This window comes from Anabas testudineus, chromosome 24 (genome assembly GCF_900324465.2).
Source record: "Anabas testudineus chromosome 24, fAnaTes1.2, whole genome shotgun sequence".
Taxonomy (NCBI): domain Eukaryota; kingdom Metazoa; phylum Chordata; class Actinopteri; order Anabantiformes; family Anabantidae; genus Anabas; species Anabas testudineus.
In genome coordinates, this window is record NC_046632.1 from 1,409,100 (window position 1) to 1,436,794 (window position 27,695).

General features: G+C 40.5%; 1 protein-coding gene across 1 annotated transcript; it reads left to right on the plus strand.

Moving 5' to 3' along the window:
• The first annotated feature begins 265 nt into the window (after positions 1-265).
• Positions 266-27,214, plus strand: lama4 (laminin, alpha 4). Its single transcript, XM_026341487.2, has 40 exons — positions 266-812; positions 6,708-6,809; positions 6,904-7,028; positions 7,124-7,204; positions 8,084-8,298; positions 9,344-9,444; positions 9,755-9,935; positions 10,357-10,440; positions 10,566-10,717; positions 11,012-11,122; positions 11,393-11,504; positions 11,610-11,774; positions 12,442-12,635; positions 14,425-14,541; positions 15,084-15,232; positions 16,116-16,257; positions 16,353-16,446; positions 16,551-16,667; positions 16,860-17,045; positions 17,149-17,288; positions 17,597-17,761; positions 18,397-18,542; positions 19,086-19,248; positions 19,336-19,469; positions 19,758-19,929; positions 20,156-20,287; positions 20,387-20,529; positions 20,909-21,038; positions 21,151-21,288; positions 21,395-21,528; positions 22,020-22,184; positions 22,356-22,506; positions 22,603-22,793; positions 22,925-23,114; positions 23,224-23,379; positions 25,077-25,236; positions 25,767-25,894; positions 25,981-26,074; positions 26,464-26,583; positions 26,668-27,214. The coding sequence occupies exons 1-40, from the start codon at positions 705-707 to the stop codon at positions 26,811-26,813; spliced, it is 5,634 nt and encodes a 1,877-aa protein (XP_026197272.1). The 5' UTR covers positions 266-704; the 3' UTR covers positions 26,814-27,214.
• Positions 27,215-27,695: the final 481 nt, after the last annotated feature.

Below are 27,695 nucleotides of genomic sequence, written 5' to 3' on the forward strand. Positions count from 1 at the left end.
GACCTTGGAAAACAAACAGCAAGCTCATGTCTGTGGTTGCGAGGTGGAGCTGGGATATTAGAGCAGCTGTTTCTTCTCTGCCTGCAGAGTGCAGAGTGAGTGTTGAAGCCTGAGACCCTTTGCCCACCCTGGCCGAACACAGACGAAAGGCAGGGGGAAGGGAAGCATAGGAGGGAGGGGTGTTGCCCATAGAGCCCAAGGTGAAAGGGTGCCATGGACCTGCATATGGAGACAGGGAGCTAACACTCAATCTGACTCTGCCAGTCAGGGCGTGGAGATTTGCAGTTTGGGTAACTGTCCGTCTCGAGCCTGCCTCCTGCTCAAGAGTCACCAACTCATTTGACTCTCCGTCTCTCCTTCATTCTCTCCTCTCTTTCCCTCTCCAACTCTCAGTTTCCAGGCGTTCCATCTGCATGTGATTTAGACACATGCTCAGTGAAGAAGCAAGCCAGCTAAGGGAGAGGAATAAAGGCAGGGAGGGAGGGACAGAAAGGGAGGAAGTACACACAAGTTTGTTTTACAGGACTTAGCCCGGCCCGGGACTAGACGCAGTGCTGCATCTGGAGGTCGGGGCAGCAGAAAAAGGAAAGCCAGCGTGTGTAGCCGAGCAAGAGCCGCTGCGCAGAGACTTTCCCACTGCCAGAAGACACTGACAGAGACAGAGAGGGGGGGAATCAGTGCTCCACTGAGCAAACAGTGCAAATATGGCTCCCAAATCTCTGCTCTGCCTCTGCCTTCTCTGCATCCTCTCAGGGAATGACTATTCAGCTTCTGCTGCCAGACTTGGGGAACAGCAACAGTCAATGCTGACAGTAAGACAGATTTTGTTTTATCTCTTTTTGGCTGGTACACTGTGCATGTTAGTTTTCAGACTATTTCTACCTACTGTACATGTACGTAAAGGGTTTAATGGTCATGTAAAATAATATGTTTTGAGAATACCTAGTTTTAGATGTGTGGAGAGCCCTCTGAGAGCTTTTGTCCACCTGGTGACTTTGTGAGTCGACTCTGCCCGGACTTCAAAATGCCCCTGCTTTGTGTTTATGCATGTGTGTATTTGTGTCATCAAAGAACCCCAAGGCTAAAGCTCAGATGGGCTCTGAGTTACTGTCTTCACCACTGTCAGGCCACTCTTACCCCGCCTCCCTTGGCAGTTCCCTAATGGAAACCAGCTGCCAAATATTGAGCAACACAATAGGCAGTGGGAGTACTGTACGAGACACTATTGACTGGCACTCAGGGTTCCGTTTTCATCTAGCTGTATTAGATTTAGACATAGATCAAAGCAATTTTAGTTTTATAAAAATGTAATTCACAACTGCTGAAAAAAGAACTATTTCACAACTTTCACTGCACTTGAATTTTAAAAAAAGGTTCTTCTCCTTGGCTTAGATATTTTGCATACCTTGTACTAAACTTGTAAGTCACTTTGGATAAAAGCATCTGCCAAATGACTGAATGTAAATGTAACTGTGTGCTTGCATTTCATCCAGTATAGTCCACAAAGGTCCGGCCCCCAACAGCAAGAATTTAGCTCCCTTGGGAAAATATATTTAATGATACCTGCAGTACTACCATATGGAAAGGCATTGTAGACTGCCTTCCTCACTTATTTTACACAGTTTTCAGTCCTCTCAGGCTTACTGTTTGTCATATTTTGTTGCATTTCTGACAGAAAAGCAGTTCCGGGCCTGTTTCCTGTCTGATTTTGATGAGAACTCTGACATATGTATGATTCAAATAAACTCCACCGCTAATGGCAGGTGAAGGCTGTAACTTCTTTCTACAGAGTTGCATCATTTATAGTATCCCAGGGAATTACTTCTATAGTGTCAAGTCAAGTCAAGATTTGTTGAAGTGTATCTTCACAACAGGCGTCTCAACACACTCAACAATACTTTAACAAATAGCTTTGTAAAATGTAAATTATATAAAATGATAAAACAACACTAAGTCATACAGAACAAACCTCCTTATTCTATCAAAAAGGGGAATAAAAAAAAGAAGAAGTTCATTAGATAATCATTTGCCACATAGAGTAAATAATAAGCCTATTAGTCATAAGTCTGAGGGAAACATTAGTGTATAAAACCTCCACAGACTCAAACCAACTAATGTCCAGGGTGAGAATGTTCCTAAGATGGGGCGATGGGATGTATAGCTGTGTATCATCAGCAATGAAAACACAATCCTACTGCATGGATGATTGAGCCAACAAGTGTGGCTGAATCAGTGTAGTACAGGAAGTGTAGTGTGGGAAATAAGGGTGTGGAGTATGTACTGGTGAATGGGAGTGTAGGCTAATCCCACAATGTTTTTATAACAAAAGACAAAATGTGCAAAAAAAGATTAATCACGTCATCATCTCGAACCACATTAAATGTTTTCCATTACAGCAGCATCTTGCTCAGATTGTGTTCAGTCCTAATAAGCCAAAAAGGGCCTATTGTTGCAGATAAATCAAACAAGAGACCAGGCCATAGATAAACTGCAATTTTATCCTTTTACAGATATGTTCTATTACACGTTGACTGTCATTCTGTGACTACTTTGGATACTTGTGTAGTTGATTTGTGTCCATTGGCACCAAGAATTTCACTGAAGACCCATGATTCCTGCCAACCAAAATGCAACGCAAGTGTCTGCATGGTTATTGTACAACGAAACATCCTGGGAAAATCCACTGTAGGTCAAAAAAGAATGATAAACCAGTGCAATTACTTTCAGTCTGACTGATTGTTTTGTAATGTTGGAGTTTTCTGAGCAGAGGGTCCCATGAGAGCAGGCCTTAACCCTGCAGCCAGACTGTCTGTGTACAGTAATTTAGTTAGACTGAAATTCTCATAAACCAGAATCTTTCCCATCCTGAACGCTAATCCAGTGTCTGAACCCCTCTTCAAGGCCAATATAAGGACAAAAGCCGCAGTGAGAAGGCAGAGCAGAACTGACATTTAACCTTCAAGTTTCAACGTTTAATCCATTTAAATAATAACACAGCACAAGTTATCTTTATAAAACAGCATTCTTGAGATCTAGATGTCATAAAGTCTTCCCACCCCCCACTCCAGAGAGAGCATGGCATGGTACATGACCAGAGAGGGTGTTGACTTTGGACATCACACATCGTAGAGCCAGATCCTGTTTTTGTGCCTCCTCCTCCTTATCACAGAGATAGAGCCCTATCAAAGAAGCATTTAGTCAACACACGTGGAACACACTGACTGGTTGGAAAAGGCAGCTTTACAGAAAGAGTCATTATACCGCTGAATGACATTTTTGTTCTCCTCTGTAAAGGGCACAGTGGGAGGGCCACAGAAATAGTTCACATTGCTGAGTGTGCTCGTAGTTGATAGTTTCAATTTACATTATAGTTAAGAAGGATGAATCAGTCACTGCTGTGTTTGAAAATCTTACTCAGACTTCCAGATTCGGTATTATATGATTATCAAGAGAAATGAGTCTTGGAATAATAATCTAGATCAACATTTAAAGAAATACACTTATTTGCTTCCTTTCTTTGGACAGAAGACTGACTTAATCTTAAGTGTTAAGCCTACTTCTAAACAGGACACAAGAATAAGCAGCCTGGCTGGCTCTGCAGAGTTAAAAGTATAAGTTATTGTAAATTAATGGGAGAAATTTGAAAAACAGTCATATATACTAACAAAGCTAGCAAGATTTAGATTAGAAATATGAATTTACAAAGAAATAATCAAGGTGATGGTAATCAAGCTAAAGTGAATAAAGCCAATAACAGCTTGTGTCATTTATGTGGAAAAGTCTGGCAGGTTCAAAGTTTCAAAAGCTGCCTCATGTAAAATCCAAATGATGTAGGTCATGTTCTGATTTCTACTTATTTGAGTAATACACATTTTATAAAAACAATTGTCATTAATTTACTCACTATTGATTAGCAAAAAAAACTTTAGAACTTGTTTATAACTGCATGTAACTTAGCAAACAATTTTATACCATACACAGTGTAATTATTAGAAAGTATTTCTGGATGCTCAACTAATGTAAGTCAGTGTTCATATTTTATCATTTTTGTGTGGCAGAATCTTTTCCCATCTGGCTGCATGTGATGGATTAACGGCTGTTTTTAACAACATACATTGACAAATTGTCAGTTTTGAAGACAATAAACAAAAACGGGTGTTTTACAGTTATTAGTAGTTGTATTTGAAAACTTTAGGTAGAGTCAGGCCTGTCCTGGTTTCAGTCTTTATGCTAAGCTAGGCTACAGCTTAATGAATAAAAAAAAAAAATAATAATAGTTTAGGATTAATAGTATTGTATAGGATTTATAGCTTAGCCTGACTGAGCCAGGATCTCAGTCTCATGAGTATATTTCCTTAAAAGCTGAATTATTCCCTGTAGGTTTGGATCTTGAATAACTAATGCAAATGATTATGAAATCAAATGCTTCCAAGCATGCCGAACAAAATGTTGCTGGGTACATGTAGGCTGCTGGGTTGGATACTGTACTCGCTGTAAGCATTCCTGTCATTTTATTCTGAAGAGTCCATGTCCTGCTTCTCCACCATCTGCTCCAGCTCCCTCTAACCTTCAAGTGCTTCCTTTTGTGTACACTCTGCAGCTGCTTGACCCATCATCAGTGTCGCATAGCTAACTGAGCTGAACCATTACCAACTCTTGTTCGAATGATTTTACAAATAGCAAATCCCAATGGAGCTCTGTGGTTTTCCCATAACCCCGTGGTTTGTTAATACTAATGGCTCCAGCAACCATTTGGAGCCACAATGTTATCGTTTATTCTGATCTCATTTCCATCATTAGTAGTATTTTCATGATGTTTTTACGTTGAGGGTTGACACTTTGATTGTTTAAATACAGTAGTAATGGTGGATGAAAGATGATGTATGTGCATTGTGGGTTGGTCAAAACCACAGGAAACAAGGTCTGCAGGAAGACTCGCTGCTGCTGTTCACAGGATGTTTTACTAGCTGACTACAAAAGCATGTCTTTGTCTCCTAACCCATCTGTGAATAAATCAGAAGGAAATTTGAATCACAAGTAGACATACAGTTCTCTGTCTCTGAGGAATGTTCCATATTCCTTCTGATCTGGATGCACAGTATCAGAGTCTGGTTGACTGAGCGAACAAGAAGGACTGGTGCAAACAAAGTGCTACTGTATGCTTCAATGAATGGTGCCGTGTGTGTGTGTGTGTGTGTGTGTGTGTGTGTGTGTGTGTGTGTGTGTGTGTGTGTGTGTGTGTGTGTGTGTGTGTGTGTGTGTGTGTGTGCGCGTGTGCGTGTGTGGGACACAGCTGTGAACTCTGACATCACGCCGTCTTGAGAAACCACGGTCAACAAACATCAGACAGGAAGCAGGTTTTAAAAAGTCATTCTGCAAATGGGAAGGAATTCCTGTTCAGACATTGTCTCACATTTCTCTTTGTGCTACCTTCAAAAATAAACTTTTTAGCTAAGAACATTTAGGTTAGTGTAAAATGAAATGTACAGTACAATGTCAGAATTAAACATCAAAAAGTATCTAACCAGTTATGTATGTCAGCGACGGTACGTTTATCAATGAATCAATGAGTCTGGATAGACACAGTGTTGATTTCTTATTTTACTTCTTTCTAACATTAAACCTGCTGAGTGACATGAGATATCATTATCATGACATTATCTGTAATTTACAGGTATGTAGGAGACACTATGAAGATGACCACCCACCCTGAGTCTGGTTGTGCTGGAGGTTTCTTCCAGGGAGTTTTTTCTTATCTAGTGTTATCCAGTGCTAATGGAGGAAACCTCCAGCAGAACCAGGCTCAGGGTGGGCCGCCGTAAACTGCAAAATATACAGCTCCAAGGCCGAGGATACCTGCAGAGGACTACAGAGAGAGGGAGACAGAGAGGAAAATGTTACAACACAATGAAACACAATGTTAATGACATGACATGGTGGTTCCATATAGTATCTTAATGTGAAGACGTGTTGTCAATGCCTGATGTGACGTTGGACTCACAGGAATTTTTCATTGTAATTATTTATTGTAATTTGATCGTGACTGAATATCTGAAGTGCAGAGCATGGTGGAGTGTAGCGGGAGATGGAGGCTGGGTGGAGCACAGTGGATTGGTTTGGAGCTTCATGGTTGCTTAAGTTGTACATAGCAAGCTTAATGCACAAAAAAGGTTATCAATGCTTTTAATGGTCACATCTTTAGCTGCTGTATCTTATTTAATCTGTTTAAACTCAAACTCTGTGTCATCACTGCAACATGGTCTGGTTCCAGAAGAAAGGTTGTAACTCTTACTGTCCAGTCAGACTTCTCCCATGCAGTTTTTTTCTTTACAAACACAAATCAACTTGACTTTACATAACCTTTGTCCAACAGTGGACTTAATATGTTTAAAAAAACATGGACTCAATTAGTTAGTAGATGCCTGACTTCAAAGTTCTTCAGCTTGGTTTAGCTTTCAGTGTTTACAGCTTTTTGCTATATTGAAATGAAATATGCTGTGTTATGATCTCATGGGGATCATTATAGTGACCTTTGGACTACTTTTATTCTGTCTTATCAGAGGATGAATCATTTGTAACGTGGAAAATTTCCCATGAGATAAATTTCAACTTCAAATCAAATAAATGTCTGCAAGTGTATCGACTTAATTGTTTGGACACTTCCACTTTCTCTTTTTTAAGCTTGTTTCTTTCTGTTTCCACCCCAGGTGTGTGATAAAGGATTGTTTCTCAGTGAGCAAAACATATGCTTACCATGTAACTGCAAAGGCCATGCTGACTACTGTGAAGACATCACTGGCATTTGTATAGTAAGTGTAATATGCTGATTTTTGTGCATTGAAGTTATTAAACGACTTATTCCTTTTCATGACAATGTTTCATTGTTAATGCTTCCCCCCCTAGAACTGCAGGGACCACAGTGCAGGTGATTTCTGTGAAATGTGTGAAGATGGCTACACGCTGACCCCCAGCCCGGATGGACACACCTGCCAACCCTGCCCCTGCCCCCTCTCAGTTCCCTCCAATAAGTAAGTGAGTCTGTTCTTGTTTCTGCAGCCTCAAAGCTGCGTGTTGGCAAGCACCGTGTAATCTCTGGAATACTTCCCCCTGTGTGTCTGAGCAGCTTTGCAGTGCATTGTCACAAAGGGGGTGCCAACCTGCGGTGCAAGTGCCAACAGGGCTACGCTGGACATCTCTGTGAGAGGTCAGTGATGACAAGGCCATGAGCATTTATTAATTTATTTATTAATGCTTAACTATATTGCATAAATAGAGAGGGTAAGCACTAGCAAGGGAGTTTTTTGACAACCTTTTAACCCAGAACTTTTACTTTTTTTTTGTTTTTATTGGCATACTCTATGTTTCATATGGAACAAAGTAAGAGGAACTTTCTTCATTTGCTTGTTTTCTTTGGTTGCAGCTCCCTCTGTCTCTGGAGTTTACACAGTAACTGGACACATTTGCATGACATGATACACTGTAAAAAAAAAAGAAAAAGTAGAGAAAACCTCAAATTTAAAGGCAACTGACTGCATTAGAGTCTTGATGCTAACTCCAATTTTGAAGTTTTGAAGAAAACTTATTTTTAAGATAGCAAAACATTTCAATCGTTTATATTGAATATGACACGGTAATAAAACTGCACTTTTAAATTTACCTTGTTGTTGTGTTATATGCTCTTTGTTTTTTTAACCTACACACTCTCTTCTCAACTTCTTCAGTTAATTTGAAGAAAAATGTAAGTAAGTAAGACAACAATTGTACTGCAGCTAACATAATGAACTGGCTTCTGTTAAACCCTAAATGTAAAATGATTTTTACAGTGTATCATGTTTGTAGTTTTAAAAATGCCAGCCTGTAAATCCTGCACAGGTCAGACTCCATGTAATAAGGATCACACTGCAAGCAATTGAACAGACAAGTGGCCCATTGTCTGTATATGGGCAAAACAGAATAGACAAGCAAGAAAGTTAATTAAAGTTCTTCTCTAAACAGCCCCTGTCAAGCACTGAAGATCAAACACACTATCCATGGCTATTTACTGGCAGTGGTATTGTCAGTCATTCATAGTTTTCCCACCCAGGTGTGCTCCAGGCTACTATGGCAACCCAATGGCGATTGGTGACTCCTGTAAGAGATGCGACTGTAACGGTAACTCTGACCCCAACCTGATCTTCAACGAGTGCCACAATGTGACGGGCTACTGCCAGCACTGCTGGGGAAACACCGCTGGTGCCAACTGTGAGAGGTGTGCCCCAGGTTTCTATGGTGACGCCATCAGCGCCAAGAACTGCAAAGGTGGGGGCACTTAACTTAACTTGAAACTTGAAAGTTGGAGAAGATTGTTGTTGCCCAGTCATCTTTGAAATACATTAGCAAGAACAAGTATGGTTTTGCCTAAAATAGAATCAGATCTTTCATGTTGTTATTGAGAACAACCATAAAAACCTCATAGTGATATTGGAAAAAGTATGTGAAGTATGTGTGGAATTAATAACTGGTTCATCTCCCCCTAATCACTGCAAGCTGGCCAGGCCCTGATGCATCACAGCAGGACCAAATCATGATGTTTCCTCCACCATACTTTACGATTGGGATGATGTTTTCATGATGATATGCTGATGCCTTTTTTAAATCAGATGTAGTGCTGTGTGTTCTATCTTAGTTTCGTCAGTCCACAAAACATTTTGTCAATACTTTTGTGGGATGTCAATGTGCTCCTAGGCAAACTTCAGGCATGCAGCTATGTTCTTTTTAATAAGCAGCAGCTTCCTTGCCTTGTCAGTCCAAGTAGCTTTATTCTACATCCTTAAAATAATTTTCTTCCAGGTATGCTAACAGCTGACTCACATACTTCGTACTCTGAGGTTTTTATGGTTGTTCTCAATAAAGACATGAAAGATGTTATTAATATTATTATTTTAGACACATTATATTTTCTAATGCTCTTGACTTGGATGACGATCAGATCACATTTTACGAAAAATTCATGCAGAAAACTATGAAATTCCAAAAAGTTCTACATATCTTTCCTTGCCACTGCATGAACTACTAGTTTTTGCCAGTGACAGCAATTTTAAATTATTTTATTATCTTTTATTGTTTATAATACCTACAATATCAAATACATTACAAAATACCATATCATTCTTCATGGTTTTGGTCTGTATGTAATCACAAATTAACTGAGTGGAAAAACAAGACAAGTCACAGTTCAGCATCAAGGATTACCATATGCCTGTCAAGGTTGTACAAGCTGTCCAAAATAACTCTGCCACTGTACATGTGACATTGTTTGACCTCTACTGTTCTCATCAATGCTCATGTCCCGTGTCTATCAAAGAGTGCGAGTGCAATAAATGTGGCACTTCTTCATGCGACGAGAGGACAGGAGTGTGTCACTGTAAGCCAGGCGTCACTGGACGACTCTGTGACCAGTGTGAGGTGAGTCCAAGGTATTTCATCTACAATAGTCGAGGACAGTTAAAAGTAAGCAAATGAAAATTCAGTTGAAGCAGAAGCACATCAGGTAGTTGTACTGTATGCACTTAAACAGTGTCAGCTGACATGCAAGAACTGACAACATGTCACCAGAGAGCAGAAAGTAGTTGATGCATGAAACACAAGTATAAAACATTAAGCAATCACAAGGAATTGTCTTCATATATACAATGCATAATAGAACATTGTACATTATTCAGAATGAACAGCCAGATACTGGGATGTAATAGTGTTTTTCATTCATGTAATCTAGGCAGGCTACTCAGGTTTCTCCAGCTGTCAGGGCTGTCGGAGGTGTGAATGTGAGCCAGCTTCCACTCGCTCCACCTGCCATCCTCTCACCCACAGCTGTCCATGCCGCCCGGGTGCTGGAGGTCGTTACTGTGAGCGCTGTCTCCCGGGCTACTGGGACTACAGCCCTTCCGGCTGCCAGAGTAAGTCATCTGTCTGTCATACGAACAGAAACAAAACACCCCCACACCATTTGCTGAAATATTCAATAGAGATAATGCTTTCCCAGAGGAAGAGGCTGCACTGAGTACTCTCAGTACACTGTTCTCACGCCCACAAACACAGTAGTGTGCATGATGTCAGAGACTATTCTGCTGAGGGCTATTACCCTGAGGCTGGAGGTTCTTTGTGATGAAATTCCAATGCAAACCAAATGTATAGATGCACACAGCTGCTAAAACCATCAGTCCCACACAGGAGAGGCCACAGGCCAGATGTGCAGGCCTAAATCTGTTTATTTATATTTGAAACTGCACTAACATGTTTCCAGCTGATCAGTCATTTGAACTAATATTTAGAATCTTCTGCTGCACGATAATGTGCATCTTTTCTTCTGTTTCACAGAGTGCAATTGTGAGAGTGGCCACTGTGATATGCACACAGGAGAGTGCCTGGCAGAGGCTGCAACAGACAACCTGTGCAGCATCAGTAAGTGGAGTTAGCAACCATAGCAGAGACTCAAGAGCACAGCTTGAGTCTGAAGAACAAAAGATGTTTTTGTTCTTTCCGTTTACTTGACATTGCATGGAATCACATTTCTCTTTTGGTTTTAGGTTGTGATGAGTGTATTTGGCATCTGATTGGGGACCTCCGGCTGTCCAACAAGACATTGGACCAGCTGAAAGTTGCAGTGTTAAACGTCTCCACTGGGGCTGCTGCTAATGACAGGCTTAAATACTACAACTACACTGCTCATCGACTGCGGGTACCTGCACATAATGCACAAACTTAATATGCATGAAATAAATAATGAGCTCAATCAGTACATTTAAATGCACTCTAAATCATATGTGTAATATTGAGAGGTTTTCTTATTAGTCTGATTTGTCTCCAAGCCCTAAAAGTCCCCTCAGCTCTTTTAGCTTCTTATGGCTTCTTGTTTTGGACCAGCAACTTTACAGTTTTGGTATCACTCTAGTCACTTTTTCTAAACAGGATGTTGATGTTTGAAGTTTGATATCTCATTATAATGCTAATAAATGAACTGCTTCATTTCCAGGGTGAGTTTCAGGGATGGAGAAACAGATCATCTGCAATAAAAGCTCAGACTGGAGAACTGAAGGAGGCCACAGACTCTGTGGTTTTAGACATTGAGCAGTTTGGAGAATCGGTAAGCAAAGTTATCATCTATCATTTAATGCACATTAACTATTTATAAGTCCCTGGAGGTTTTTTACCTAGAAAATCAAAAAATTTAAACCTAAAATTTCCAGTACATTTAAATTCTGTGCAGCATTATTTATACTGCAAAGATTTTATGTTATAACACAGCTACAGAATCTCTCTCTCTACAAGAAACTTAGTATATGCAGTTTGATCTTTAAAAGCCACTGATGGATGCTAACAGTAATTATTTGTTCATTTGTGTGGTGGTTTTTAGGAGACTGTAGTAAAGACTCTGGGAAACAGGCTGGATAATGACACCTTGGAAACAATTACCATGGCTGAGCAGCTCAACAAAAATATCACTGAGCTCAACATTCGCATCGAAGGTACATAATGGTCACATACTATGGATGTCCCTAAGTCTTGCAGTATAAAGGGTGCAATGATGCCTCTGTCCCTGTGTGTTAATGAATGTGTTTCTGCACGTGCAGAGATGATCCATGATTGGGAGGTGTACAGTGTTCACCAGGATGTGGACCCAGAGGAGGTCCGGGAGAACACTGAGATGGGCCTGAAAATGCTAACCTGGATGAGGAAACTGGACCTGTCCCCACGAGAGCCTGTCGCCACTGACGAGTCCACTGAGGCCCATGACTGTAAGCACATGTAGTGCATATTCAACATACACAAGTAGAAACACAAACAGAAAAATGCACACAATGATTACCTTTTGTTATCCTTACTACTATAGCAATTTAATATGGAAATGTGACATTTGAATTACAGTGAATGAAATCAAATAGACTTCAGCTCAAATTGGTAACCCTAACTAACCAACTAGCAATGTTATCTACAGTGCCAGCATCACTACAGTAGCATAGTTTGGTGTGAAGGCATACAGTACATTTGCCTGCTATTTACCTATATAAGAAAAAAAGTGGAGAATATCATTATTTTTATGTGAAGTACTGCAACAGGATGTTGTTTTTAATGTGCTATATAAATACATTTGATTTTATTTCATTTGTAGAGAAAACTGTGATGTTATGTCAGTGTAGGTCACTTACAGGAAAAAGGAAAGGGAGTTACTTTGTTACTTAAAACACAATTTAGATATACAAGTAAATGTTGATACACTTATACATAGATGGAAATTGTAGTATCTGCAGGGGATCAGTCAGAAACCAGTTTTAATATTCACTCCTCAGCATTGAAACAGAGATAGACTTTGGGGCCTTAGTGTCTACAGTAGCAAGTGCTGCTTCACTCAAAAGTGACACTAATGATGATAGTAATGGCTTGGATTTCTGATTGTGTTTCCAGTGCTAAGGCGTATCCGTCAGTTGGAAAAGAAGTTGGTGATCACAGACAATCGCCTCCCTCCTGTCAGGGAGATTCTGTCCCGTTTCTCCACCAAGCTTACAAGCACTCAGGGACTCCTCCAGAAAGCAGCCAGCACGGTCCAGGAGACAGAGGACAAGAACAGAGCGAGCATCATCAAAGTCCAGAGGAATGAGGTTATTTCCTATGAGTCCCTTTGGGCTCTCCCTGCATCCCTCCCTCCCCTTCCTGCATCTCTCCTCAGCACTCACATCTTATTCAGTGTTTGTCATTTCATTGTTAAAAAGATCATAAACTTTTCTTCCTGCTATGGGAAAGTCTGTGTTCCAAACAAAATTGAGTTATACTCACTCACACCAAGATATTTGGTCATAAAAGATACAAGAAGTGCATCCCAATAGTCTTTACTGCATTTGCCAAATGCAGTGTGAGATGTCTGGTTATAGTCTGTTACTCATGGTGAGAAAAGAGACACAAAATAAGTAAACTATTGTGGACAGCGGCAATGCTGCAATGCTAAAGTTTTCATGGTAATATCCAGAGTCTATTCACAGAAACATGACCTTATTTTCCCATGATAGAACCCACAAGATACGCAAAGAGAGGAGATTCATCTTCCCCCCACACTTGTAGAGGAAGATGAAACACCACTATATTTGATGCAGTATCAACTGCATTCAATTCAATTTTATTTGTATAGTGCCAAGGTACCTTCACTGTAATGTAAGTGTAAGACCTTACAAAGTATAATGATAAAGGATTATATAGAAAACCCAACAACCCCACTTGAACAAGCACTAGGCGACATTGAAGATAATAGAGGAAGAAACCACCAGCAAAACCAGGCTCAGGGCAGGCTGCCATCTGCCTCGACCAGTTGGGGTGGAAAGAGGGGAGAGAAAAGAACAGCAGGCAACAAAAGACAACAAAAACAAGTAGCAGGTATCATAGATAGATAATAGAAATTCCACCACCACACGTTTATTTACAGTAAAACAGCAGAGGTTTGAAGAGAAATTAATAAAGGTCACTGGTCATCTTATTCCAACTGCCACTAATTCATGACTTTATTTATTACACTTATCAGGTCTATTTCTGCCAGACTGGCTCGTTAAATAATAATGTCTATCCAGTAAATGTCTGTAGCTGTTGGCTGTAATGTGTGTAAGAGAGAAATCTTGCCAGACCAGAAAGTTTCAAACCTCTGATAGTTCATGTTCATCCTGCAATTTGAAATCATCGGCTGCCCACCCAGTAAAAAACACATATAAAAGTCCAATTATTTGCTTTAGAGAATGTTGACAATAATGGAAATACACGATTTGTTATAAATGGGTCCGAACATCAACAAAAATACTGTATGAATGTTTCTATCCTATCTTCTGTGTAAAATTGAATGTGGTTGGAATTAGGATCTAGCAAGTTGTAATCTAGTGCTCATTGTCATGGCCATTATGGGTCTACTGACCAGCAGAACAACTGCTGCAATGTGTGTGTGAGTCTGTGAGTCTGTGTGTGTGTGTGTGTGTGTGTGTGTGTTCATGTTATCAGGTGTGGGAATCTCCATGACCACAGTATCTGCTGTAAGTCAATGCATGAATAGTGTACTAACCAAACACAGAGCCGCTCCTAATCTGGGGCTCTTCCTACCATAACACGGGTCAACACCCGCCACAGTGTGCACTCTGGAAATCAAATGATGTCATGTCAGCACTGTAAAACTGTAAAGTATTATGTTTCAAAACCTACGTTCAGTTGCCTTTTATAAGTTTTGAAAATGTTAAGCTAATCTGAACCGTAAAACCTGTGTTTCGATGTAATGATCCTGCTTCTAGTTTCATAATTACATTATCTTAACTCTTTACTCCTATCTAATTAAAGAAAAAAATGAAAATCCTGGAATAAGTTCTGAAACTTTACTTAAGGCTGATCATATGTGCTATGTTTATTTCCCTGTGCCTCTAGGCTAAGCAGCAGAGGCTGACAGAGGACAACACTGCTGTCAATGACACCCTGGAAACAGCCGGTGGCTTCATCTCTGACACAGAGAGGACTATAGCTGAGGTCAACGCCATGGTGCAGGTGAGTTCTACATGATTGTGAGAAGCTCTGATTGACAGCATACACCTTTATAAGCTGAGGTCAAGTGTAAGAGTCTAAAACCTCTAGGTCCCTCATGTCTAATGATCCTCTAGTTTTCTTTTATGGCCAGCTGAATGAGGGGGTGTGTGTCATAATCTAATGGACTGTGATATGGGGTTGCACTATCTCAGGGCTTGCAGTGAATGTATTCATGAAATGGGTTCCTGATGTCCAGACAGTGGCACACTCTATAGCTGGCCAATTTGATTTAGAGGCACTTTGGGGATTGAGGGATGTTCTCAAACGGCATCCCCAGTTTAGACAAGAAGCTCTCTATTGAGTTACCCTGTGGGGAATTACAATCATCCAGAAATAATAATATTAACTTGGACATATATCCATGCGTGTGTTTTCTCATACTTTGGTCTTGGACTACACACAAGATAAAAAATCAATTTCATCCATTAAGAGCAATGTAAACTGTAAATCCCATGTATGCATCTATGTGCTGTGTGTCTGTATATGTGCGTCTGTCTGTAAAGAATGTGACTGAGTATCACGCAGCAATCGATGGCGCCAGCCAAAAGCTGACGGAGAAGATGGAGCGTCTGTCACTGGCTGATAGAGATCTGGTTCAGAGGGCAGCTGAGCATGCTGAGGAGCTGGAGGGACAGGCCAACAGTCTGGAGGAGTGAGACACACTTGTGATTTAAACTGATTTAATACACATAATAAAACTAATAAAACAAGCAAACCAGCAGTGCATTAGAAAGTCATAATAATTCTCTGCCCTCCCTGTGGTTCTGAGCACTATAACCATTGGTTGCTACTAAAGAAATGTGGTCCATTTGTAGGAAACTATTTTAAACAGAGGACATTTGATTGGTGCTCAAGTAAATATTTCTATCAGAAGGACAATGAATGTGAGAATGATTCAAAATAAACTACAACAACAATAAACTCACTTCTGAAAATCTAATGTTTTTTTACCAACAATGGAGCTCTAAGAGGAATAAGATATTAGGCTATGGAGAGTACATACATAATACATGCTAATATAAAATACCGACATTTATTGTCGGTATTTATTAAAAATAAAAATAATTTTAAAAGATGTAACTTTAAAATATTACCAGTAATACACTCTGGGAAGCACAATTACAGGAGAGAGAGGACACAAAGATAATGACATACAATGGTGACATTTGAATGGAGAGAGTCCAATCACAGAACCCTGTGGAACTCCATAACTAACTTTTGTGTGCATGAAAGACTCATAATCAACACAATGAAACTGAAATCTATCTAGTAGATACGATTTATCCCAGTCTAGTGCTGTTTCTTTAATAGCAATGGCATGTTCCAGTCAATGGCATATTGGATATTGGTCTACAATTGTATTAAGGAAGTAGAAATTTCTATATTCCATAACAAAAACAATTATCTGAAAGATGCTAAAATCTTTGCGAAAACATTTGTGTATGATTTTCATAAGCATTAGGAGTATTTGGTCCTCTCATGTAAATTATAGAAAAACTCAGAATCAACAGTAAAAACCATTTTGTCTCCTCCAGGGATCTGAAAGAGAGCGATGCCAATGGTTTTGTGCAGAGAGCGATAAGTGCTGCCAACGTCTACAACAACATAGTCAAATACATCAATGATGCCAACATCACCTCTCTCACCACCCTCAACTTAGCCGAAAGAGCTGAAGATGTATGTTACAGAATGACAGTATTCAGCATAAAGACACTTTAATTTAATTTTTAATTCTTCTTATAGCATTCTAATTTTCACTTTGTGTCTTTTAGGCTATCACTGGGATAAACATGCAGCTCCATCACTTGGTAACGCAGAGTAAAAATGTTTTCAAGGAGTCTGTTTCATTACACTCAGAAAAAATTGGTATGGGGTTTCAAAAAGCAGACACTGAAATATCAATTGTTAATGTGCATATATCTATATCTGTATAATGTCTCTGTGACATTGAAGGGATTATTCTGTTACAGAGGTTGAAGTTGATGTGGTCGACAAACTGACATACATAAACGAAACCAAAGAAACCATGAATAAACACACCAACAAACTTGCAGAACTAGCACAGGATATTAGTGGAATTCACGCAGGTAAGAAGATATTTGGTTTATTTTACAAGAGCAAATATCATTTTATGTCCACAAACACGGCAATCTGCTGGCTGGACATAGGTTGTGAAGTTCTTCGGTTTTTGAAATGTTAGACTGTTCTTGTAATGTATTAATTTATACTCTTCACCTTAATATACTCTATAAGTGTTCATTCTTTGCATCCACGTCCAGACAGAACACCACAGCGTCTGGAGTTCACTCTGCAGGTGGCTGAGGGGACTCTCAACCGTTCAGCAGAGGTCCTTCAAACTATCACTCCAATAAGCAGCAAGGTTGAGAAGTGGGTGAACAACATGAGAAACAATGAATACTCAACAGATGCTTATGAAAAGGCTGTTGTCTCTGCAGGGGACGCAGGTATTGAACTAGTTTATCCACTGTTGATAGGACTGTATACTGTGCAAACGCATCACAGTTGTTTGTTTGTTTGTTTGTTTGTTTCATTGAACCTGTTTTGCAGTGGGAGATCTGAATAAACTCGTCCCTGAGCTGCTGGGCAAGCTGAAAGTGGTCGAGGAGAAGAAACCTGTCAACAACGTGACCGCCAACATCATGAGGATCAGAGAGCTCATAGCCCAGGCCAGGAGTGTGGCTAAGAAAGTGGGTTAATAACTTTCAGCACACTTACAGTGTAGTAGATTTAAGTGCATATAAATATATCAATTTACATTTTCTGTATTTATAACTCTAGCAACTTGTTGTTTTGGGTAAACTATGGCGTTGTTATTGTTACCTTTTACAAATATAGTATTAAGAAATGAGATGTGAGTGGGTGTTAAACACAAAAGTAGTGTTAGATTGCAGTTCTGCATTAGCATTCAAAATTTTCATTTCTAATATTACAAACTTACTCCTAATTTTAAGATTTCTATAAGCTATCAGCCATTCTGCTTTGTTTTCTGTACCAGGTCCAAGTGTCCATGAAGTTCAATGGCCAGTCCTCAGTGGAGGTCCATCCTCGCAGTAACCTGGAAGAACTGAAGACAGTTACATCTATCAGCTTGTTCATGAGAGTAGACCCTGACGAGGACCCCATAGAGGACCGTTTCATCTTGTACCTGGGAGACAGAAGTGTAAGGAATGCTGGGAAAACAGAATGGATGCCATATGGTGTCGTTAGTTAACATAAAAATAAATGCTTACCAGGAAGAATGCTAAATGGAGACAGATGGGAGCCATTACATTAGGTAAACACATGTGGGGAACATGTACATTCAGCTCAGGTCAGGTGGGTATGCGACCCAGATGTGCCACTAACACTTCACAAACATGTACTCAGAGGCCAAGGACAAAGATAAAAGGCTGGGGGCAGCTTGTGGACATGGATAGTTTGTTGAGATCATGGGAGCAGAAAAGATTGTTCCCATAAATGCCCTTGAAAGTGAACGATTAGCCAACTGTGCACTTTCAAGGATATTCATAGGTCTCCAAAAGACAGCTGTGACAATAGTGAAAGTGTGTTGATTTACATAGGAACTACCCATTCTGAGGCCTCTCTGTTCTCTTTAATGACATTCCACTTTCATTTCAAGGAACACTAGCCTCAACATGAGCACTATTGGCAGTCCCAAGTGAAGAAGGTTTTTATTTTTGAAACTACTTCTATTCCTGGTTAAATGATAATTCCCTCTGGGAAACTTGGGGCTTGGGAGCAGAGCGTGAACTCACTGTGATGCATGACTCTGATTTGTGCTGGTTATGCCCTCAGGGTAAGAAAGACTACATCGGTCTGGCTATTAAGAATGACAACCTGGTCTATGTGTACAACCTTGGGGGTGAATACGTTGAGATCCCGGTCGCCTCAAAGCCTGTCAGCCAATGGCCTGCAGTCTTCAACTACATCAGAGTGGAGAGGTAATATCTGTTTATGAGCTTCAAGTGTAAGCACTGGGGTGCATACATGCACCCCAGTGCTTACTCGGGTTCTATTGGTGAACCACCAATAGAAACAGAACATTTCAGGCAGGCATAAAAGTAATTTAATAGAACTTGTCACATTCACCAGTTTTTTTTTAACAATAGAGTGCTTTAAGAATAACATTTTTGGTATGTTAGTCTGGAAGGTAACATCACCACGATTACCTTGACAAAAAGCCAATGGGATTTTTCCACTAGCTCTTAGGTTATTGTAGAAAACAAGCTCCATGACAAACAAATAATCACACAATTTCTTCAGAAGGATGAATAACTTTTAGGATTTTTAGGTATAAATATGATCACCATAAGTAAAAAGCATTTGTAATTTGATTTTGTGTCTCTCTGTACCTCTTCCACATTAGCTTTTAGCAACTTAAAGGTGCCTTGTGAAATTTCTGGCAACTAGTAGCTGTATGAAATGTGTAAGGACAAAAATGAGGCCCAAATGGGGTAGAGATGATAAAATAATTTTTGTTACAGGCTGGGCAGACATGGAAAAGTCTTCTTGACCATCCCTAGTCAAACCGCCACAGACGAGCAGAAGTTCATTCAGAAAGGCGAGGCTCCAGGCACTGACTCACTGTTTGACATTGACCCCAACAATTTAGTGTTCTTTGTTGGTGGCGTCCCACCGGATGTTAAGGTAATGAGTTTTACAAAGACCCTAAATACTAACAAATGCATCATGTTTGTTTACTGAGTAAGTAATAAAATGGTACTGTTTGATTAGCTTCCTCCTCCGCTGAGTCTCGCTCCTTTTGTGGGCTGCATCGAGTTGGCCTCGCTGAACAATGAAGTCATCAGTCTGTACAACTTCAAGAAGACTCACAAAATGGATGTGACTACATCATTACCATGCCCCAGGTACACATTAACTCGCCCACAGTATAAACTAAATCTAGAGTTTGACATATGCTGCAAAAAGAACCATTAATACCGAATCCAGTGTAGCAAGTGGTCTTGCTGCTAATTCACCATTGATTACATTACATCTTGAGACTCTTAAATGTTTTTGTTAATCTAGTTAGTTTATTCCATTTGATAGTCAAGGCATATTCCATGCATCTGAACTGTAATGCTCATGCAGTACACCCAGCATGTGTCACACAACCTGCTGTTTAACCTATTCCATTGCATTTCTCCTTCTGTCAGGTACAAGCTGGCATTCTCACAGAGCCGCATTGCCAGCTACCTGTTTGACGGAACGGGCTATGCTCTCATCAGTAATATTGAAAGGAGGGGCAAATTTGGTGTGGTCACAAGATTTGATATTGCAGTACGAACGGTAGCAAATGACGGTGTCCTTTTCCTCATGGTCAGTGGGGTAAGTCTGACAACTTCATAATCTTCCTTCAAGATTTCGTCTCACATGTTGAAATATATTTTTATTCTTGTCTAACCATCTCCAGAGTAGTTGGGTAGCCAGTCAAAGCTGAGCGATTGCACATTTATTTCAGAATGTCAAGACATAACATTTGCGTGTAGAAGCATCTGCACTCTTATGTTTTCTGATTAACACTTGTATTTCATTTTATTTTTCTTGTTCGCAGGATAATTTCTTCCTTTTAGAATTGAAGAATGGCTTTCTGCGCCTAATGTACGACTTTGGCTTCAGCGACGGGCCCAAACTTTTGGAGAATAACCTCCCGAAGCTGCAAATAAATGACGCACGATACCATGAGGTACACTCACTCTTGTTAAGTTAGTTGGCTAAGCAGGAACAACTTGGACTTGTGAGTGAGATATATGTTGCTGTAACTGTCAGTGGTCCATTTGCACAGGTGTCAGTCATCTATCATCAGTCAAAGAAGGTAATCTTACTGGTGGACAAGAGCCATGTTAAATCTATGGAGAATCCGAAAACAACATTGCCATTCTCAGATATCTACATAGGAGGCGCTCCATCGCGCATCCTCAAATCCAGGTGAGTTACATATAGCAGCAAACTAATATGTGAAAAGTCAACCTGAACAGTCATCTTACCATAAACTCCACATTCTGACTGACATCTGACTTTGCTTGATAAATTGCTCAGGTTACAGGTTCAGTTAAAGGTTCCACTTTTGAAGCTGCATTAACTGGTTAGGGACAGACGATAGAACAGTTTGGGAATGTGTTATTGGGAATGAGTATTATAATATGTGTTGTCTTGTATGGCTGATAAAATGTCACAGGTTTAAGTAATTTCTTTGTAGTAACCATACAGACCACAAATGTGACTCTTTGGAGTGCACTGTAGTCAGCTAGAGTTTCCAATGTGTGTTTAATTGACCATTTACCATATTGTACATGTATCACTACAGGCCAGAGCTGGCTGCTGTGGTTGGCTTGAAAGGCTGCGTGAAAGGATTCCAGTTCCAGAAAAAAGACTTCAACCTGCTGGAGGAGCCTGGAACCATTGGCATCAGCAGTGGTTGCCCTGAGGAATCCTTTGTATGTTCTCTTTCCGGTCCTTCAGGGATCAACACTGTACAGTATAAACTCAGTCACATCTGCAAGCAGTAAAAGGAAAAAGGTGATTAAAGGGACTTTTTTATTATGACAGATGTCCCGTAAAGCCTATTTCACTGGAAAGGGATACCTGGGATCCACAGCAAAGATTTCTCCCTTCGACAACTTTGAAGGAGGCCTCAACTTTAGAACACTACAGCCCAGTGGACTTCTATTCTACCACAATGAAGGGGTACACATAAGTCCATGTCATTAAAGTTTTCAGTAATGGTTGTGGTGGCTTAACATATTATTGTGCTTCTGATTAATACTAATATTTTGATTTTCTCCTACTTTAGTCTGATGAGTTCAGTATCTCCCTGGAAAATGGAGTAGTGGTGCTGAACTGCAGAGGCACAAAAGTCAAATCACACAAGAAACAATACAGTGACGGAAGGACACACTTCCTAGTGGCCTCGGTGAACAATCAGAAGTAAGTTTTTAACTTCACAGCTTTGATTAAAAACTGTTTACTGAGGCAGATGGTGAGGTCAAGAGGAGCAGGAAGCGAAAACTGGTCTGGTCAAAAATCCAAAAGGTGTAAGTGACAATGTGTTTGACTGCAGACCTGGTCATAAAGGGCAGAGAGCAGGTGAGTCAAATCAGGTAATCAGGTCAGAGTGAGAGAGGCATAGACAAAGAGAGGGTAGTTAAGTCAAACATGGACATACAGGAAGTGGAGCTGGAAACCCTGACAACCTTCAATTTACACAATAAATATATATATTGTAATTTTGTAGTTATTGTTTACTACAGACTTAAATTTGATCAGTACTCTTTGTGCTGAGATTTCTACCGCCTTCTTACTGGCAATGATGGTTAATTGGATTCTAGGAGTGGCCAATGACACCACTGACCACGCCCCTGAGTAGGAGGTGTGGTATGTTAACTATATTCAGAACACTTTTGACCTGTCGACTTCAGGTATTCTCTGTTGGTGGATGACAAAGACAAAGTGGAAAAGAAACGTCCATCGTCAGCCACAAAACCCCCATCAGGTTCTGCTGTAAAGACGTTTTACTATGGAGGGTCTCCGAGCAGCAGCTTCAAAAACTACACAGGCTGCATCAGCAACGCCTACATCAACAGGTAAATTAATACTGAACTCTACTGATCACTACAGCTCCTTCTCTTCCGAAGAATCACAAATGAGCTGCGAGCTGACTAGTTAAAGGCAGGGATTGTTTTGTTGCAGACATGATAGTGTGTTGGGAGCTTGTTGGCACTTGCTGTCACCCCTTTCTATCTGTGTTTCTCTAGACAAGACCGGGACATTGAGCCTGAGGACTTTCAGCGGTACACAGAGAAGGTCCAGGCCTCTCTGCAGGACTGTCCACTTCAGCGACCTCCTGCTGTTCTGCTGTCAAGGCAACAGGATAACTCCTCAATCGCCAGACATGAGTCACAAAAGGTAAAAGTGAGTGAAAGAATTCCCCTTAGTGAACACTGGCTCTTTGGGGGATGTATCCCTTTTCATGTGGTTGACATTCTTTAAACACTTTCAAAGGCTACCAGGGATCAGTCCGGCCTTCCTCTAGGCCTGATGGAACTGAATGATGACCAGGGGCCATCATTGCCAAACACTGAGCCCTGCTACCAATCCCCCAGTCCTAGAGCAACTCACCAAGCCTTCCGCTATGGTGGCATCACCAACAGTAGGCAACACTACAAAGATCTCCCAGACTCCTTTTCTGAGAGGTATGTCTGAAAGAACTGGATACTACATACGAAACTCTAGTTCAAAATATTATTCTGCACACCAACTCTTTAAAAGGTTTCTTTGTGTCTGCACACATGACTAAGTGTACCTTCCACCTTCCACCTTCCAGGTCCCACTTCTCCTTGTCCCTGAAGACCCATTCATCCTTTGGTCTTATCTTTTATGTATCTGATGCCCAAGAAGACAACTTCATGGCTCTCTTCCTGGCCCAAGGGAAGCTGGTATACACCTTTAATGTAGCAGAACAAAGAGTCAGAATCAAGAGTGAGAAGAAATACAATGACAATGCATGGCACAATGTAAGTACATCACGTGCATTCCTGCACGTATACATTCTGTATGTGTGTATGCATGTTTAGTTAGGTGTTATTTTGCACTGTGACGACCTCCTCTCGTCTCCTGCTAAAGGTTGTTTTTATCCGTGATGGGAGTATGGGCCGGTTAATATTGGATGGGCACACAGTGCTGGAAGACAGAGCTCATGGAATCAATGTTTCCTGGCACATCAGCAGTCCCCTCTACATCGGAGGAGTCCCTGCAGGGAGAGCTCAGAAAAATATTCAGGTATGGGTTAAAGTTAACGTGTTCCCACAGACAGCAGGAAACCACAATTTCCCCCCAGAATTATACAAGAATTATACTTTATCATCTTATAATATCTTATAACATATAGTACTGTAAATATTCAATCCTAGACTTTTACGCTTAGTAAACAACATACGTATTATGAGCAGACAATCACCGGGGGAGCAGATAAACCACAGACAGATCGAGAGGTCCACAAATTGAGAGGGGAGAAATCAAACAGAGCAGAAATCCAGAGCCAGACAAACAGTCATATAGTAGGGCTAGAGTCAGAGTCATGGTAAAACTATTAGGTTTGATTATAGGTAAATCTGGGGAAATGGAACAGAGACCAGACCGGAAATTTTCAAATTAAGACAGAAGAAGGGTGATGACAGTGACCAACTGTATGGAATGATTAGCAAATTGTTAACTATTTAAAACCTGCATTTGATTGAAAATGGTACAAATACACGATTTGTAAGTTCAAATTGAGAAATGTCATTAAAGCACCCCCCTCCTCATCCAGTCAGCATGAGTGGTGCAGACATTGAAATGGTGCCAGTCTATAACTATCTAGGTGTTCACCTGGACAACAAGTTGGTCACTTCACACATATGTGAATTATAAAAAAGGGCAGAGAAGTCTTGTCCTCTTAAGGCGGCTTAAGTTATTATTAGACTTCTGCAGGAAGATGCTACAAATGTTTTAGGAAACTACAGTAGTAAGTGTGCTGTTCTATGCTGCAGTTTGCTGGGGAGGCAGCATAAAACAGAATGATGTAAGGCAGCTGGGAAAACTGGTGCAAAACGTTTGTTCAGTGACTGGAATGAGGTTGGACTGGCTGGAGGCTGTGGTTGAGAAATGCACTCAGAAAAAAATTGAGAATATTCTACAACACACTGATCATCCCCTACACAACATCCTGATGAACCAGAGAAGTCTTATCTTATCATATCGTATCTTACCTTCTCTTATCTTATCGTATTAAAGTCTAAGCAGTGGCCAAAGGCCAAACCCAATGCTGATTGGCTGTGATCTTCATCTGGATTAAAAATACATTATTCTGTAGTGGAAATCACAGTATGGGTTTGGGGAACTCTTCAAACCCCACTCAGGGACCATCCACATGTCAGCACACAACATCTGTAATGCGTAAGTGTATCAGTGCACGGCATGGGTAACTTAATGCTAATTATTTGCAGGTTTTGGAGCAACATCATTTTCAGTTAAGATCTTGCTCATTTCAGGAAGACAAAGACAGTCCACATTCTGCATGTATTACAATAGCACGGCTCAGTAGTAAAGGAATGCAGGTGCTTAAGACTAGCCTGTCTGCAGTCCAGAGAATGTCCCCAACTGGTGAACAGCTGAGGGAAAACAGGAAAACGTGTTACTTTCAATACTAAAGGCATGAAATCAAAATAGAATAGTAAAATAAACTAGTCATAAAGTCAGTCATACAGTCCTGTGCATCAAGTTTGCTTATATTAACATTACATAAATAACATTAATCAGCATTAGCTTCTGTCCACACCAGACTTAGTAAAGCTGTAGCAGTAAATGTGTACTGAACCAAGTAAGTGTGTGTTCCACAGTCGAGCTGTAATCCTGTACCTTGTCACCATGATTTTTACAAAACGTCCAAGCGTGTTTATCTAAACTTTTGATATGTGTTTCCATGCGTGTCCCTTCAGAGAAACTCTGCACACAGCTTCAACGGCTGTTTGAAGAACCTTCAGCTTGATGGACGGTGGCTGTCCCCTGTGAGCGAGACTTATGGCGTGGTCCCGTGCTTCGAGGGCCACTCTGAAGCGGGAGCATACTTCTCAGAGGAAGGAGGATATGTCGTTCTGGGTATGTTTCTGGTAGCTTCTTAATGGAAAACGAGCAGAGACATGTTTTTCATCAAGTTCTAAACTATAACTAGGGAGCTGAACATGATGTATGAATCTGAAAACATTGATATTGTGTAGGTTTCTGTCCAAAAAAAAGGAACTTCACATGCATTTTGGCAGCAGTCATAACCGTTTGGAAACTGAGCATGTGTTATATTACGCGGCTCATTAGATTTCCTTTTGGAAAGCTTACAAGCCGCTCTGGTCCTCCACCATCCCATGTGTTTAAAAGTTTCGTTAGGCAAGGGAACACGATACCCACAGTGCAGTTATGGCGAATCAGTGTCTCTGCTGATGGTGAGAGGGGGGAGATGGTGAGAGGGGAAGGTGAAGGCCCCAATGAACTTAGAAACTGAACTGCAGCTGTTGAACCAGCAGAGTAATTTCATGCATGTATGCACCACAGAGAAAAGTGGCTGGGTAGAGGAACAAAATGGATAAGGTACTCAGAACTCACTTTATCTTGCTGTCTGTGCTTCCTTCCCTCAGAGGAATCGTTTGACCAGGGTCAGAGGTTTGAACTATCGATAGAGGTGCGCCCCCGTGTGGCATCTGGGGTGCTACTGCATGTGCGCACAGCAGAGGGCTATTTCACTGTGCACATTCATCAAGGAGCGGTAGGTCACTGGCAGATACAGCATTTATTTCCAGGTAGTGCCATCATCTTCTGTTCAAAAGCATGAGAACAATGTTGTTTTGTCAGGTGGTGGTTCTTGTAAATGATGGGAAACACGAGTTCTCCACAAAGGTGTCTCCAAGACAGGGTCTGTGTGGGGGCAACTGGCACAATATCACAGGTGAGAATTTACTGATTAGTCCCCAAAGCTATTCTAATCACAACCACAAAGGTACAGATACCTTTAGTTTTAAGTTTGATGTACTATCCTGCCCTTAGGTCATTTTACTAAACTGCAAAAGTGAAGTTTGACCAGGACTACAATTGTAGAGAAACTGATGATGTAATTTAAACTGAAATTTAATATAGGGAAGGCAGAGGGGCATAAGTATTCATGTGCATGTACTCCCCAAAATGAACCACAGGAAGCAAGTTGAAAATCTGTGAAATCGCCCTTTAATGTTTACACTTTTTTCTCAGTATAAACACATCTAGTTTTTACAATAACATTAAGGACTAAGTTGATGATGTTTTAGCTAAACTGATGTATTCTTTCCTGCTTGATCTCAGTGATCCGAGATGCTAACGTTGTCCAGCTGGATGTGGACTCTGAGGTCAGCCATGTGGTGGGATCCCTAAATCCCAGCTCCACAAGTGCTAAAATGCCAGTGTTCATCGGTGGAGCTCCAGGTGCGCCAGGATCATCACCTATACTGATTTTCTCCTTTGTTCCAAATGTCAAACTTCTCTAATCGCACTCCTCCTCCTTTCCAGATCTTTTCCTCCCAGAGAGCATCACCACCACGAAGACATACGTGGGCTGCATGAGGAACCTGACCATCAATAAGAGCAGCGTGAGCCTCGGCAAAGCTGCTCTGGTCAGTGGAGCGGTCAGCGTCGGGAACTGCCCGGCAGCATAACGCTTGTGTCGACACCATCACCACCGCAAATACATCACTAACCAGACACAATAAAGAAAGTTTGTTTTTGTTTAACATAACCAATAAGAGAAGTGTTCTCTTTTTAATTTTTTTTATATGAAAATGTCTCACATCAAGAAAATGACCAAATTGTTTAAATTCATACATGGAAAATACAAATGATATGCTCTGTATTACATCAGAGGATTGTTTGAATCAGCAGTTTAGGCTTCAGTTAAGACTTCAGTGAAACCCCCTGCTGACATACAGTAAACACATGCGTCACATGTTCCAACACTCTTCTTTATAGCCTTGCTGGCACAATTTTTGTACACAATCATGTTTCAAAACTACTTTTTGTACTGTTACCCATAAATAATAAAGAAATATGCATTTTACAAGACTTGTTTATTGTCTATGTTTATTATCTATGTAAAGGTTCAGTGCTTTTTACTGTTTTGTGAAATTGTTGGAGTGCTACTTCAGATAAACATAGAAACACTGCCCTCTAATATGTATTACACAGATTTTCTAAGCAAATGCTGAAAACATATAAATAATGTGACGTGGTAGGAATCATGGTTTGGTATATATATATGTTTTATATTTATTTTAAAATATGTGTTATTTCAAGAACAAATATATACAAACATCAAGACTTGGAAAAAAAATAAAACAATCATGTCAGCGCAAGTAGGGCTCCATGGTTCATTAAATATTTTTTATTATTATTATATTTTCTTTATCAAGCACAGAGATGCATGCAAAGATATCTGAGGCAATAGTACGTCTATCCAAAATGACAAACCAGGATTACAGATAAACAGATAAATGGTTTCTCTGGTGTGGAAGGCAGGGCTGCAGAGTTTCAGCCTTTCTGAT